The sequence below is a fragment of the Molothrus ater genome, chromosome 2, assembly GCF_012460135.2.
Source record: "Molothrus ater isolate BHLD 08-10-18 breed brown headed cowbird chromosome 2, BPBGC_Mater_1.1, whole genome shotgun sequence".
Taxonomy (NCBI): Eukaryota; Metazoa; Chordata; class Aves; order Passeriformes; family Icteridae; genus Molothrus; species Molothrus ater.
The window spans coordinates 88,303,675-88,320,373 of record NC_050479.2 but is presented as its reverse complement, the minus strand read 5'-3'; the positions used below and the strand labels follow the sequence as shown (position 1 = coordinate 88,320,373).

Sequence of the window (16,699 nt, the reverse complement as noted above, 5' to 3'; positions counted from 1 at the left end):
GAAGGATCCTGTAGTGATCTCTCATGTAGATATTTGCATTTCTTGCCTTGACCTAAGGACTCTAATCAGATTACTGGGTTTTTTTTCTTGGAAAAGACTGTGCTTTAAAAAAAATTCGGGATGGCTTTTTTCTTTCTTCCTCTGAATTACTCACTGGTGAGTTTTTTCATCATTAAATTCTGGAAATCTGGAAAGATGTTTTTAATAGGAAATGGTTTTCTTGGCCTCATAGTTTTATGTTGCATGTGAGCATCTTAGAAATTCTTGTGATGTTTACCTGGATCTTCAATGCAAAGAGCTACAGGACTAGGTGATTTGCATGATGTCTTTCAGCAATGTTAGAGCAAGATGAGCTTTGAATTTGGTTTGTTTCATGATTTGCTTCTCTGTACCAGACTTGAATCTAGTTGCCATTGCAATTATGTGACATTGGTGTGTGTGGAAACAGTTCATATGTTTTGGAAGGTTCTGATTTCATAACTTCCAAAGCTTCTTCAGGTTGCAAAATGGTAGGTTTATGGTGGGGTGAACCAATCCGCCTTTTTATTACAAACAGAAGAGAAAAATGAGAAAAATGCCTACAGTCAGACATGATTCATATCTTCAGAGGATCCGAATCCCAAGAAATATCACATTCCTACTAATACAGGAGTTGCTACTTTCTTTCCCAGAACAAATCCTTGTCAAAGTTATGCAATAGAACACAGTGATTTAGTAGATGGTGTATATTATGCATGTTGAAGATATTTTTATTCATATGGCCATAGTTGGTTAGCTGGTCACTTACAGAGAGAAAGGTCTCCCAGAAGACTGACCTTATGAGGTGCTTTCCAATATTTCTGTTGGCTTTCCCTCTTAGATCTCTGAATTCATCTGAATGAATTGGAAACTATTTGATTTAATTTTATGGAAAGGAAGCTTTGGAGGGAAGATGTATTTATAGAGGCAGGAAAACAGCACAAGAACTGCTTTTGAATCTCATGTGCCTGAGGAATGTGGAATAAGGGAACATTAAACCAAATTGTGTGAGAGCAGCTGTTCAGGGTGTCCCTGCTGAGCAGCCGTGTGCCTCAGAGCTCAGGCAGGAGCAGGACAGCACACACAGATTGTGGGTTGAGCACAGCCCACGTGTTTTGCCTGTTGGTGTGGTCAGAGAGCTCTGAGGTTTGTTGCTGCAGGCCGGTGAAGGGAGAGCAGGGAAGGGCAGAGGATGGACCAACCCTCCCAACACGGGTGTCTCATGGTGCTGGGCTGGAACCAGCATGGTGACAATGCACGGTGCTGACAATGGCACGTCAGGGTGCCATTGCCATGGGCTCAACTTTCAGCATGTCTGTAAAATGGCATACAAAATATTCATGGAAGGCAGTGCTGTCACCTGTGGTACAGTTTATGTCATGAGGGAAAGGAAGACTCCATCTCAAGTTATTCTTGGACTTGGTATTTATTAATTTGTAAAATAAAACAATTCAGGCACAGACTCAGCTCAATTACAGGTACATTGCTTCAAACAGATTGACAGCATCCAATCCAGACACATTGAATCAGGATGGGCATAATCAATATAAGGCTCAGGTCAAGTATGTTTCAGTGACAATCATTTTAAAAGTAAATAAATTCCCAGTGCAGCTGGAAAGGATTCAGAAGCTCCAGTCCTAATGTACCAAGAATGTATTGAGACTTCTCCTATTACCTATGACCACAGGACTTTGGTGAGTCCTCCACTGCATCATTTCACTGGGAACACAGACACAGGTCACTACTTCAGCAAGAGCAAGGAAGCTCAAAAGGCTATGTCATTTCATACTGAACCTTGCCGGAGTTTTAAAAACAGTTTTAGAGTCTATAACTTTTTTTTTCTACAATTCAGCAGTAGTGAAATATTATGAGTAAGATATTCCCATCTTATTGGGAATTCTTCAGCATCATCTTTAGGAGCTTGTATTAACCAGAAACAGCATTCAAGCATCATATTCCCAAATTAAATATGAGCATGCTTGTGATCAAGCAGGTCAGATCTGTTTGTATAATGAATTAGTAACTTTAAGCATTTGAAGAGAGATTACAGTCTGGTCTGAATCTTGGCCTTTTTTTTCTGCTGTCTTAGAGAAACTGTGATTTTCAAGGAAAGAAGAGTAAATAGGAGACAATTTTCACATTCTTCTTAACTCCAGATTAGTGATCTAATCTACCCATTTCAGTTTCTATTACTTTATAACTCTTATGGTTTAAAATAAGTTCACTCACAACTCAACTAGAAAGTCCAGGATAAATCATGATCTTTTACATGGATGTAATTCTGACAGAACTGTTGATGTGCTGCCAAATCCTAGCTGGCAGCTCTCGAAATTTTGGATTGCTCCAAATTAAGACTATGGAGTGTCCTGTAGGACAGGCGGCCATTACAGTTATACATATGGATTTTGGGGTGTTAAAATGCAAAAACAAATCGAATAAAAGAAAAGTGAAAGCTATGTAATATGTAACATAAAAGATAAGTAAGGAGCAGACTGACTTGATGGCTTTCATATGGGCCTCTAAGCTGGGATCCCTGAAGCCACTTGCATTATTTTGCATCTGTCTGGCGTGTATCCACAGAGACTGAATCAGCAGAATGCTTGAAGCAACAGACAGTATTAAAGGCATACCTACACCAGCATTATAAAGAAGAATTAATAAACCAGAGCTGTCATTCCTTGTGGTTGTCCTTGCTGAAGAGTTTGTCATGGATGAAGGAGCAGTGATGTTCTTGTGCACACCGTAGACATCCCAGGCGAAGGAGATTGCGGCTATGAAGGAGCAGAGCCATGATGTGAGCAGCATCCAGGGCACCAGCCTGGCAATTCTCAGCTTCAGCCAGATGAAGAAAGACTGTGTAAAACTGGCAACCTTGATGCAATAGAAGACACTAAGCCAGGCTCCAAACCAGAGGCTGGAACAGTTCAGAAACATATAGCCTGTCTTGATAAATCCAAATATATTTTCTTCACAATAGGAGGGTTCACAAAATATAGTTAAGAATAAATCCAGTATAATCCAGCATTGCAATGTAATTCTAGATGAACTCAGCGAGATCACAATCATATCATATGGGGGCCATGTTTTGCTCCCAATGCAGCTCAATGAACTGGCAGCCAAGATAATTCCATTTCCCAGTATTCCTGCCATGCATTCAATTATGGCAATTGACAGACAAAGGAGAGCAAAAGATGTCATCATTGCAACTGAAGAGCTTGTGATTATTACTCAGCTTCCTCTGGGCTCCTGAAAGCCTTAGATCTGGCAGGCACTCCAATTCCAAGGAGCTGTTATGGGCAATGCTCACCTATTTATCTCAGGGGCAGAAGTATCCTAATGTCATTTAACACTTCTGCTGTTTTACCTCTGGTTTTAGGGGTTGGTAGCTCAGCTGATTTGTTTAAGCATGCAAATGGGGTCAAGATTCAATTACATGGTTTTCATTTTGCTGAAAGAATTTGCATTGGAAAGGTTTTGGAGCAGGTGAACTGTGGTGTTTACAAGTGTGGATTTGCAGTCCAGTGTCTGGTGTACATCTTTACATGTCTAGATTTGTATTTTATAGGTGATGACCTAATGTCTCCCTTTGTTGCACTGTTATCTCTTCAGAGTTTCTGAGACATACTTGACATGACCTCTTCTCTTTATCAGACATTTTCAAATTTGTCCTGCAAAGAGGATTATTGTGTTTTTCTTTTGTGTGTGGACATATTAAATCATTCTAATTTTTCAATAGAACAGAGGGATTTTGTAGTTGGTGTATATAATATGTGTTGAAGATATTTTATTAATATGAGTATAGTTGGTTAGCTGGTCACTTACAGACAGAAAGGTCTCCCAGAAGACTGACCTTATGAGGTGCTTTCCAATATTTCTGTTGGCTTTCCCTCTTAGATTTCCAAACGTACGCTAAAGAACTGGTAACCACTTGATTTAATTTTATGGAAAGGAAGCTTTGGAGGGAAGATGTACTTATAGAGGTTGGAAAATAGCACAAGAACTGCTTTTGAATCTCATGTGCCTGAGGAATGTGGAATAAGGGAACATTAAACCAAATTGTGTGAGAGCAGCTGTTCAGGGTGTCCCTGCTGAGCAGCCGTGTGCCTCAGAGCTCAGGCAGGAGCGGGACAGCACACACAGATTGTGGGCTGAGCACAGCCCACGTGTTTTGCCTGTTGGTGTGGTCAGAGAGCTCTGAGGTTTGTTCCTGCAGGCCGGTGAAGGGAGAGCAGGGAAGGGCAGAGGATGGACCAACCCTCCCAACACGGGTGTCTCATGGTGCTGGGCTGGAACCAGCATGGTGACAATGCACGGTGCTGACAATGGCACGTCAGGGTGCCATTGCCATGGGCTCAACTTTCAGCATGTCTGTAAAATGGCATACAAAATGTTCATGGAAGCCAGTGCTGTCACCTGGGGCCCAGTTTCTGTCATGAGGGAAAGGAAGACTCCATCTCAAGTTATTCTTTGACTTGGTATTTATTAATTTGTAAAATAAAACAATTCAGGCACAGACTCTGCTCAATTACAGGTACATTGCTTCAAACAGACTGGCAGCATCCAAACCAGACACATTGACCCAGGATGGGCTTACTGAACACAAAGCTCAAGTCATGTATGTTTCAGTGTCAATTACTTTACAAGTATGTAACATCGCCATGCAGTTGGAAAAGAGTCATGAAGCTCCAGTTCTGACGTAACAATAATGCAGTGACACAGATCACTCTTTCAGCAAGAGGAGGAATCTCAAAAAGGCCATGTCATTCTTTCTTAAACCACGTTGGAATGTTATAGACACCTTTAGGATCAGGAAATATTTTACTACAGTTCAACCAGATTTTAAAACGATGAAAATATTCAGGTATTCTGAAAATATTGGGAATTCCTCAGAATCCTCTTTAGAAGGTTTTAGTAACCAGAAACTGCATTGAAGCCTTATATTTGCAGAATGTGTCCATGTCTGTGCTTAATTTAAACATGTCTATTCTATTTGTATCAGGTATTGTAACCTCAAGCATTCCAAGAGATTCCATTCTAGTCTGAGTCTTGGCCCTGTTTTTCTGCTGTCTTAGGGAAACTGTGGTGATTTCCAAGGAAAGTACAGCCGATAATAGACAACATACACAATGATTGTTAACAAGAGTGACATCCACATAAAGCAAATTCCCACCTTCCTATTGACTGCTGATCAAGGCCCTAAACTACTCATTCCAACATCTATTATTTATGCATCTGATGATTTCAATTTAATTGTTCTGGATCTAAACTAGAAAGTCCAGGCTAAGGCACTGTCTTTTACATGGATGCAGTTCTGACATGACAGTTAGTGTGGTGCCAAATCCTAGCTGGCAGCTCTTGAAATTTGGGATTGCTCCAAATTAAGACCAATGTGTGTGCTGTAGGGCAGGCAGCCATTAAAACAACACAGATTGAGTCTCCATTGCTTAAAGGTGAAAAAACCTTGAATACGATGATAAGAACAGAAATAAAATATATAATGTAAAGGAAAAGGAAGGAGCAGACTGACTTGATGGCTTTCATATGGGCCTCTAAGCTGGGATCTCTGAAACCACTTGCATTATTTTGCATCCGTCTGGTGTGTATCCACAGAGACCAAATCAGCAGGACACTTGAAACAACAGACAGTATTAAAGGCATACCTATACCAGCATTATAAGGAAGAATTAATAAACCAAAGCTGTCATTCCTTGTGGTTGTCCATGCTGAAGAGTTTGTCATGGATGAAGGAGCGGTGATGTTCTTGTGCACACCGTAGACATCCCAGGCGAAGGAGATTGCGGCTATGAAGGAGCAGAGCCATGATGTGAGCAGCATCCAGGGCACCAGCCTGGCAATTCTCAGTTTCAGCCAGATGAAGAAAGACTGTGTAAAACTGGCAACCTTGATGCAATAGAAGACACTAAGCCAGGCTCCAAACCAGAGGCTGGAGTAGCTCAGAAATGTAAACATTATCTTGGTAGCTGTTAGCAGGTTTTCTGTGTAAAAGAAGGGCTCATAAAATATATTCATTAAGTAATCCAGTGTATTCCATGACTGCAAAATGAATTTAGATGAACTCAGCGAGATCATGATCATATCGTATGGGGGCCATGTTTTGCTCCCAATGCAGCTCAATGAACTGGCAGCCAAGATAATTCCATTTCCCAGTATTCCTGCCATGCATTCAATTATGGCAATTGACAGACAAAGGAGAGCAAAAGATGTCATCATTGCAACTGAAGAGCTTGTGATTATTACTCAGCTTCCACTGGGCTCCTGAAAGCCTTAGATCTGGCAGGCACTCCAATTCCAAGGAGCTGTTATGGGCAATGTTCACCTATTTATCTCAGGGGCAGAAGTATCCTAATGTCATTTAATATTTCTGCTATTTTACATCTTGTTTTCTGGGTTGATGTCTCAGCTGCTTGGTCTAAGCATGCAAATGGGGTCAAGATTCAATTACATAGGTTTCATTTTTGTGGAAGGATTTGCATTGTAAAGTTATGGAGCAGCTCAGCTGGGGTTTCTAGAACTGTGGATTTGCACTAATCTATCCAATGTCCTGCTTTACATGCTTAGATTTGGTTTTTTAAAAATATCTTAAACCTTAATCTCTCCCTGTCTTGCACTGTCATGTCTTCTTTGTTTATGAGAGTAATCTCTGTGGCCTCTTCTAATACTGAAGCAGGTCCTTATCAGATGTATTCAAGTATCTGCTAATAGGCTTGGTGGGCATTCGACAGCCAATCAAGGTCAACCCCTCACAGGTATAAAGGATTTTCATCGTCTCTCCCCTGTCATTGCACAGTATTGTAAAGGTTCTAATATTTCAAGTTCTTGTTTTTATGAAGTAAACCAAACTCTTGACATCCTGTAGCAACTTTTGCAGGTCTGGCTCCAGTTTCTTAGCTGTAATAACTCATCTATGAACATTGCAGTGAATGAATTCCAGGTGTACTGATGACTACATAACCCTACCACCCTATCCTTCTCTTATGCCAATCAAAGCAGCTGTTCCACTGGTCTTTACACTTGCACAGCTCTTCCAGAAAATATTTTTATTAAATAAATAATTTACTGTGGAGAATACAGCTTCTGTGGTAAATCTTCCCTTCAGTGGATTACAGAAGATTGCTCTTCATTTATTTCACTACTGAAACAGAATTTGTCAAATACCTTAATCTGAGGCATTTTAGAAACATTTATACTTTCATCCACTCAGGAATCCTCTTCCACTATGTAATTTGTGCTGATACTTGTCTCTTCAAGCCTTCAGCAGTATTTTCTATGTGTCTTCTGACAGTGTTTGCTGACAACAGAATCCATTTTAGTTTGCTGCTCTATTGCTTTTGGTGTATTTTCTCTATAGCTTTCTGTGTATTATCCCAGCCATTTTTACTTTTTATGGCAGGAAGAATAAGTGTTTATCTGGTCCTATGTGACATTTTTTCTTTTGCTGTGAAGCAAGAAACTTCAAAGGAGGCTTCTCTACACATTTGTCATTAAGTTTGGTGAAATTTTGTAAAGTACTGAATTATGGCCTGAAACATGACTGAAAAGATTGTAGGGGTTTGTCTTTGTGCTCTGGATGCTTAGATTTTAAATATCTTGCTAATTCTGATGGCTTCATAGTGACATTAGCTAAATTTTCAAAGCATTCTCAAAGTAAAATTTTCAAGTACTTCCTGGCCATGTGATCTGCATGGCCAGCTGTGTGCTTGAATAGTCTGACTGTATGTGCTTGTGTGTTCTTCTATGGACCACAGGGTGATACCATCATAGAATGGTTTGGGTTGGAAGGGACCTTACAGATCATCTAGTTCCAACCTCCCCACTACAGGCAGGGATACCTGCCCAAGGAGTATTTGCTCAGTCTCACTCCCTAGCTTGACTTCAAGAAAACAGAGCTGTAGCACCCACACATCATCAGGATAACAGATTCATCCACTTGTAGCAGTACAGCCCATACATGACAGAATCTAATTAAGTAGAATAGCAAGTATAGATATAAACAAATAGCATAAATACAGTCTCTGCTGGAGATGTTTCAATAGGATAGGTTAAACATTTAATGAAATTATGTAACATTGGAACAATGTCTGTTTGTAGTTAATTACATACTACAGTACCCTCCTAATGTTGTAAAATTAGAGAATTTGATACAGTTTGCAGTCAGCAAACTGCTTACAGAAATAATTCTAAATTTAGAGTTATTACTAAATTGCAATTCATCTCATATGCAACAAACTACAGAACTTGCAGTTGTTTCATGCAACTTTATATTATCCTGGTAACCCACACCAGGGAATGACCTTTGTTTCCATGGCTAAGAGACCCAGGGTGACTCGTGCCTCTACTCACTGCAGACCTCAAAAGCCAAGCCAAGCCAAGCCAAGCCAAGCCAAGCCAAGCCAAGCCAAGCCTACACTATCTAGCAATGGTCTGACAATCTGAGTGACACTGTTGCCATTCCAGGTGCTGGATTTGATTCTGCTGCTCTATTCTCAGTTATGCTCATGCTCAGGAATTATCTAGAAAGTACTGGAGCAATCTTTTTCTCGAGGAAGGGTCAAAGGAAACTGCTGATGGGTAGATAATTCCTTCACCCTGTGAAAAATGACCATCCAGTTCCTGGGATCATATTGTGCTGTGCACTTTGGTGGAACAGCAGGAAGTAACACATTTTGACCTGAAAAGGGTCAGTTTAAGGTTCTATGCAGTGATCTCATGCCTGTCACTGTCACCATATCACATTCTGGTCACCAGCACCTAAGAAGAAGGTGCTCCATTGCATTTTGCAGCCTTACTCCCTTGATACTGGTTGTCAGGCACCCAGTCCGAGTTCATGGCGCAGATGGAGACAAAGGTCTCTCAGGCTGTCTTCCAGAATGTCCCCCCAGGAATCAAAATCAACATCAGCTGGGTGCTGGCTGAACCTGAACACCCCATCCTCATGGAGTCAACTAACAAAGTACGTATATATCCCCATACACAGTTTATAGAAAGGCTACTATAGAAGCCTAGTAGTCAACTATTTCAAAAGCTGCTCACCACCACGTAAGCCCACAAGGGAGAATTATGGTTGAAGCATAGATTACAATGATCATGTCAAGGAGCAGCAGGAGGAGCTGTTCCATAAAGAAATGAGATCCAAAAAGGCAGCATCACCACAAGGCAGTCAAGGACAGGACTGTCAAGCATGCAGTGCCACCTCCTATAAGCAAGGATAGCTGAGAAGCTCTGTGATGGGTCAGCCAACTGTCCAGTCATACCAGATGTGTCCATAGTGATACAGCATGTCCAAGATCAAGCCAGTAATTCCAGTTTGTAGACCAGGATCAATATCCAGGACAGCTAGGCAGGTGGAAAGACTCAGGCAAAGCTGCAGCACAACTCAGTCAGAGAGCAAGGGTGAGCACCCAGCTTAGAAGCAGCTCCCAAAATGAGAGGGGGCTGAGCCCTCCCGAGGCATCTTCCAGCAATCTGTTTTAAGGTCAGTCAGCTGTGCTGTGGAAGTTGGCTCTGAAACTCAGCAGCCAAAACTCCAAAAGAAGTGTAGAGCCCCTAGCTATACTCACCATAGCAGTACCTGGGAACTTTATCAATGAGTCCATCCCAGTCCCGCCTTTTTATCATCTGGTGGTAAAATTAATTATATCAGCAGTATTCAACACAAGTAGATTCCAAGGGCTTGACAAAGAAATCAGAATTAACTACCACAGTAGATGGGGAGCTTAGTACATAAAATAGTTCAGTAAATGTCTAGAGAATAAGTATACAGTGTACAGCACTCTAATCTGGTTTAACCAGAAGCACAGCCAGTAGATTAAGTGATTCTCTTCCTTAACAGTTTTTTAAGTTGGTATCTGGAATATTGTATCCAGTATTTGGGGGGAATTTTATTTTTCTGGTGACTGGACACTACTGAATTTACACACAACACCAGGCTTAGGCTGACCACAAAGTTCTGGAAGACAGATTCAGAATTCAAAATCATTTTGGCAAGTTGGAGATGCAATCTGATAAAATAGGGACAAATGCCTACAGAGATGAATAAACACATGCATATATAAATTTGTGAAGAAAGCAGTAATAAAAATAGATGCCATACTGGGAGATGCAACCAAAAATTTTTGTTGCATAAATTAAGGCATTGTACTCTTGTATGTGGCTCTAATAAGGTTGTATTTCAGAACTATAAAAATTGGAAACAACAGCCTTTTTTAGTTTAGAAAGAAGAAATCTGCAAAAGGACTAACAAACATGAAAAAATAACTCTGAAGATACAGGAATAAACTGTTAAAGTGCATTGTGAAGAGGGCAAGGAGTGGCTGGTTTCATAATTACAAAGCCAGATCCTTTTTACAATTAGTCTTAAAATTTAGAGGGGAAAAAAAAACCCTGTATATTTTCATTACAAACTTTTAAAAAGAGTTTGAACAAGAAGATTCTGGAGAGTCACAGGGGAAGCTGATTCTGCCTTGGATAAGAGAAGAGAATGAAAGCAAAGCTTATTCATCTAACTATATAGAAATCTACTAAAAATACATTTCTTTCCATTTCATCAGTCTGGGAGAAAATCCCAACTAATTTGACTGTTTGGTGAACTAAAGTGTTTGGTACTTAATAATACCTCATAGTGACACAGGAAATTATTTAGTTCAATTCAAAATACGCCACGTTGCCGGCCAAAGCAAACAATTCCACTTTACAGATGCAATGGCAAGTTACCTGATGACTAAAAACCACATATTACAACAGAATCAAAGATACAAAATGGAACTTGGAATCCCAGAATTCTAAGTTTAAGCCTTAACTTCTGAAGCACACGACAATAACTGGAAATACTGAGGAAGATGAAAAGGCTAAGAAGAGGAGACATAAAATGAAACTGTGGTGGAAATACAGAAGAAAGAAATTTAGTGTTCTGCTTAGAAGAGATGAGGTAATTTTAGGTTTTTTGGTTGTTTTTTTTTTTTTTTTTTTATTTCACAAGCATTACTTTGTGATATTGCAAAGTATATGAAGAGCTTTAGTATCTAAATTGGATCTAAACCACAAATGAGGACAGCAGATTTAGGGGCTGAACCAAAGAGAATTTTTGTGACTGATGACACTTCACTGTCTGGTCCACAGATGTAACTAATGGTAGATATGTTGGATGTACTTCTAGCAAAAAAATACTTAAAAACAATATCTTGCTGATACCTTCTAAAGTATTGTGAATGACCATGAAGTTCATATAGTTTTAAATTTAGCTGTAAATGCTGTGCTTCCATATAGTTTCTTGTTGCAGCATTACAATTAAAATACACATTTGGAGACATAAATCTGAGTTGTTGTCAAGTGGCTATTGCATAGTAACATCCATGATTCAAGTGATTTTGCAGCAGAAGAACATTATCTACATGGGAAATATAAATAATTCTGCTTGATAGACCCATAATCTCTGAAATTCAAGGCCGTTTTCACCTCACACATTGGCACACATAATTTAGGTTATAAGGCTTTGTTCTATTTTGTTGTCACTAAGCATAGCAATTAAGCTGAGTTTTCCATAAGTAGGTACAACTCCGCATCTCACACAAGGTTGTCTTTCATCTGAATAACATCTGTAGGACTAATACAGTAAAGCACAGGACATAACTTTTATGCTGTGAAATTCACAGCTTTTGATTATGTTGCATATGAAAGGGTATTTTTGTTATGGTCATTTTTCAGAATCAGAACGGAGTTTTACGGGAAATATCCCTTTAAATCAGCCTGTAAGCAATTGTAAAAAACAGAGCAGATAGCAAGCACTTTAAAGAGCTATGGAAAATTGTTTTCTAGGACGTATTTTGGAAGGAGGTGCACTGTGAAGAAGCAAGAACAGAGCTGATACACGCTCAATTGTAAGAGAAGCCCCCTGGCAGTCTGCTGGACTCAGATATTTCATATGCCTTAGCATGCCTCCTCAGTACAAGGCCCTGTGGCTGCTTATTCAGGGATTAGGCTTTTATTCTTTTTTGCTCTCCTTGATGTTAAATAAATGCTTCAGAGGCTAGGACTTGCTTTTCTGAATGGAAAACTATGCCTCATGGTTGTTTCGGAATGGTTTCACAGGGAATGTCTGAATGCATAAAGAGATACACAACTGCAAAAATATTTTTTTAATATCAGGTTTACCCTGTTGCAGAGAAAAAAAATCAAGTTCTCACTAGTACAGTAACTACAAAAAACTCACAAAATCTTTAACAATAGCCTGAGGTGAGATTCTAATTATGCTATTTATTCTTAGAGGTTGTGCCCAATGAAGCAACAAATGAGATATTAAAGTAACACAGAAAATAATAGAAGGCATTCATGTACGATAGGGTTATGATCAGGGAAACTCATGTACATTCATGTAGGACAGAGAAAAACAAGCTGGTTTTTAGTTTCAGTTTTAGTGGGTTTTGCCATTCTTATTTTCACTGCTTCTCCTGCCTTTCTTGCCTAATCTTCTCTACCCTCTTACCCTTCATTCTCAGACTTTCCTTTCCTAGTACCTGAAACCAACTCCTTTTCTTTCCTGTCATCAAGGGTACCCTTCCTGTCTATCTTCCAGTTCACATATCTTGTATCCATCCACCTGGATCCCAGGTTTGAGTATAGTCTTCCTTATGGGTGGACTGATGAATCTTCAATTCAAAGGAGTCACAGAGGTCAGGCTACTCCTCTTTTTTTCCCCATTGTCTTTAACAAATTTTTCCAGGTAAATGAATTGCCACACATTGAGCTAATCTGTGGTTACAAACTTTGGTCTCTCCCCTTCTTCCTTCCTCCTCTGAACCTAAAGTCTGGTGGCTGTGGTTAGAAGTAACAATGACTTTTCTGTCCTTTTTTTCCTGAATAAAGATGTCCCAGAAAGCTGGAAGGACAGATTGCCCAGGGAAGTGGGGGATGTCCCCTCACTAGAAGTATTCAAGGCCTGGACAGAGATTAAGCAGCCTGACCATGGTGGGTTGGTTGAACTGGATGATTTTTAAAAGGTGCCTTCTAACCAAGGCATTCTCTGAGTCTTTGAGTTTGTGTACTGATGGACTGATGCGAGATGAGAGAGAAAGTTTTTGGTGGATAAAAGGGTGAAAAGTTCCCATCTGCATGTGTGATTTGAGAGTGTCTGAGAGCACTTTTGTCCCAGAAGGGATCTCTCTCTGTCACCTGCAGGGCAGTTAGAACACTCTGCTAGATCCCTGACTGACAGCTCCAATTTTGGGTTGTTTAAATTGAATTTATCCTGTCATCAGTCCTCCAATCTACAACAGAATATTATGGCTCTCAGGCTATCCTGCCTCCAGTTTTCTGAACTTCTTTAGTGAAGGAACAAGTGCTACAGTGTTCTGATGTCCTCAGACCAAATTTGTGCTTTTGATGGTTGCCAAAATTATTACTAACCTTCAGCAGAGAGTCTTTCATATCAAGGAGATTTTCTTCCATGTTATTTTAATCCTCAATTCACACTGCTCAGTAGTAGTATCACCAGGGACCATTTGAGGTAGAAGAGCTTGAGTTAAACAAGTATTTTTTTAAACCTAAGTGCAGTCTCTTTGTAAGTTCACAAGAGTTTTCAAGATGGCCAGTGTCATTAATATTGCCTCACCATGTTTTTCTAATGCTCTTTTTAAAAGAGCAATCTTTCGTGCAGTCTGTGATACACATATATTTCAGAAGGTTGAAGATGGAATATCAATCCATCCAGCAGAACTTCAGTCTACCAAACTGTTGCAGTGGAATTTACTATTCACATGATGTAAAAGATCAAAGTCCCAATTCAATTTCACTTCAGGACAGATATTAGGAAAATAATTTGCTGAAATATGCATTTGATTCCAAACCATTTGAAATACTAACCATTTTAAATTACCATAAGAAATACTTGCAACAACATCTGTCAAATGCACGCCAACACGCTAATATGTCCATATTTCTTTGAATCATATGTTTATTTAATTCTAAGAGGCATCTAAAAGATAATTGCTGTTAAGCATTTTTATGTGTAACAGCTGGAAGGCATGCTGAACACTATATTTTTTCCAGTGTGCTGATCAGTTAGATTTGGAAGAAGCTAATGCACTGTATAGAGGAGAGAAAGTGTCTGTCCCAGAGAAAAAAGCCAGAGGTTCTCTTACTAATTTGTGGACTCAAGGGAGCAGAGCTGTCATATGTGCCTTAAAGATAAGAAGGGTATGAGTTGATAAGGATTACTTGTGACGTCTTCTCCCTCCCTGCCCTCCCTCCCTCCCCCAAGCCCCTCTTCCTGCTTCTGTAATTAGAAAAATTTTTCAGGGAAACTTTTTGTCTATGCTTTCTGTAGGTAATAAAAGTGTCTTCAAAGAAACCTACATGCTAGCAGGAAAAACAACAGCACCATTTTCATGTATACATGAATACTTCACACATTCAGCTCTCAAGATGCCCAAAGCTCTACAGGTTATATATTCAAAACCTATCAGAGTATTTACAACACCATCATGCAATCCTCTCCAAGGCAGACCTTTTCAAGGCTTAAATATATACATACAGACTGTCATTTTCAGACAGAAAGCGCTACTGTCCTGTGGCACACAATCTGAAAGAAATTTCCATATCCAATTGGTGACGTGGAAAATGTAAGACATGCTTCACTACCTTATTGCTACCAGATGCAAATATGCTATGTCTTTACCCTGACAGATGCAAGAAACTCTCCTTGAAAACATACCTAACTACAGTGTCTGAATTACTTTGCAACAGCTAATAACAACAGTCAAACAGATTTTTCTGAAGCGTGGATCATATAACTTCAGATAAAATATGTCTTATACCTGTGTATCTAGACTATAGTCAGAGAGGCAGCATCTATATGAAATAAATCCAAATTTTTCCTATGAGATACACAAATTTTGGAATAAATGAAAGTTTTAACAACTTAATTCTCTCCATAACAGCTCAACTTTGCTACTGAATTACTGAGCAAACTCAAAACCCAATGTCCACTACAGCAGAATACTGCTCCGGAGCATACTTTTCCAGAACAGTATGGAGAATCCAAAAATAATGTCTGTTAGATCCAACATATGATATTACTATGGTATGTATTGCCTTCAGAGAAGAAATATCACCACCACACTAGATCTTGCAAGGCAGCTTTCTTAGCATCACAGCACCATTGAAACATGTACTAATTCAAGGAGCTGTGCTCTTCATTAAGAAAGAGAGGGTTTCTCAGGTTTCCTTTCCTGAAACATCCCATGCACTCTTGAAATGAGGTTGTGATCCATCTACTGTCAAGGATGTGTCCTGATTAGTTTACAAGTCTGGTAAAAATCATCCATACATACACATTCAAAGCATTTCTAGCTAGCATGAGTGTGAGACAATCCATGTGTTGTGGCAATATCAATGTAATGTTTTGCCAAATTATATGGTAAAATCTCATGTAATCAAGCGGAAATGAGAATACCTGTTTAATAGCTACTGGTATATGAAACCACGTTAATGTCAATCATATCCTCCCAGCATATTGACCAAAGGCTTTTTTTGTCTTCTCAAGTGTCATTTTAAAAATGAATACTTCAGCCAAGGTTTTATTACTTGCTTTAATTTTAATTACATTGTGTTCAAAATCATCATAACCATTTTACAATCAAAAAAGGCAATAAATTCCTTGCCCAGGTAAATTTTAAAACTTAGATTGTGTTCATTGAGAAAAGAGAAGTAAAATTTTCTTCATTACATAGAACTTGGCAGCTGTTAGATGCTGTAATTATGAATGTGGAAGAGTTCAGATACAGTTAAGATAGATAAATAAACTAAATATTGTCATGAACAAATTTGTCCAGATAGTTTACAAAGATCTCTTCACTGTGAGATATAAATAGTGGCTAACAAAAGACTGTTTTGTTGCTTTCATTTAGTCAAATCTCAATCAATTTATGTCAGAAGTATTTGCAAAATGGATTCTGATGTTAAGGTGAAGTGACACACTGCAAGGAAAGAAAGGTCAGCACGGACCTTTTTGTCAGTATGCAAGGACTTTCTTACTGTATTTAGAGCTGTTTGGTAAATATAGAAATATATAGCTACCAGTAACCTAGATGCTAAAAACATCTGGGAGTAAGTATCTGGTTTCAGCCACATAAGAAATCTGTTGTGATAGTAAAGTGTTAAATTATGCAAGCACCACAGAAATAGTGAAAAATCAGGTTGATAGGAGCTCTGAACAACTGAACAGATATCAAATTATCTTCAGAGTAGTGAACCAAGATATCATATTCTCCTCAGAGACTTGCAGCCTGGGGAGGCAAACAGTCCCATCCTGGTATTCTGCTTGTTTCAAGCACTTTGGAAGCTGACACCAAGCTGGTCCCCACTACCTCTCAGCTCACAGCTGCCAATTGGGAAGGTCTCAAATCCCAATGTCTCACTCTCCTTACTCAGTTTTTAATGTCTCAGAGAAGTAATCTGGGTTCCCAGTCCTCAAAGCAGAGAAACCTCTCTCCCAAATCTTCCCAATACTCCTCCTTAAATAAGCAAAGACACATAGGCTGGCCATCTTCCAAGAAGCAATGAACAACTGTAAATAGAATCAGTAATTAATGATTTCCTTTTTTTATGCCTCTTAATGGGAAAAAGTCAGATGTGTTCACGCCTTGAATGGACACTAGGGTGCAGATGA

At 39.3% G+C, this 16,699-nt stretch overlaps 2 protein-coding genes across 2 annotated transcripts; both read right to left on the bottom strand.

The window, feature by feature from the left end:
• Positions 1 to 2,283: 2,283 nt before the first annotated feature.
• LOC118685394 (taste receptor type 2 member 40-like) lies at positions 2,284 to 3,219 on the bottom strand. The gene has a single exon (XM_036380902.1). The coding sequence runs from the start codon at positions 3,217 to 3,219 to the stop codon at positions 2,284 to 2,286; it is 936 nt and encodes a 311-aa protein (XP_036236795.1).
• Positions 3,220 to 5,313: 2,094 nt separating this feature from the next.
• LOC118690613 (taste receptor type 2 member 40-like) lies at positions 5,314 to 6,249 on the bottom strand. The gene has a single exon (XM_036389447.1). The coding sequence runs from the start codon at positions 6,247 to 6,249 to the stop codon at positions 5,314 to 5,316; it is 936 nt and encodes a 311-aa protein (XP_036245340.1).
• Positions 6,250 to 16,699: the final 10,450 nt, after the last annotated feature.

Excerpts from the sequence above, each read along its gene's own strand:
- LOC118685394 (XM_036380902.1), bottom strand. The coding sequence starts at position 3,219 with ATGATGACATCTTTTGCTCTCCTTTGTCTGTCAATTGCCATAATTGAA.
- LOC118690613 (XM_036389447.1), bottom strand. The coding sequence starts at position 6,249 with ATGATGACATCTTTTGCTCTCCTTTGTCTGTCAATTGCCATAATTGAA.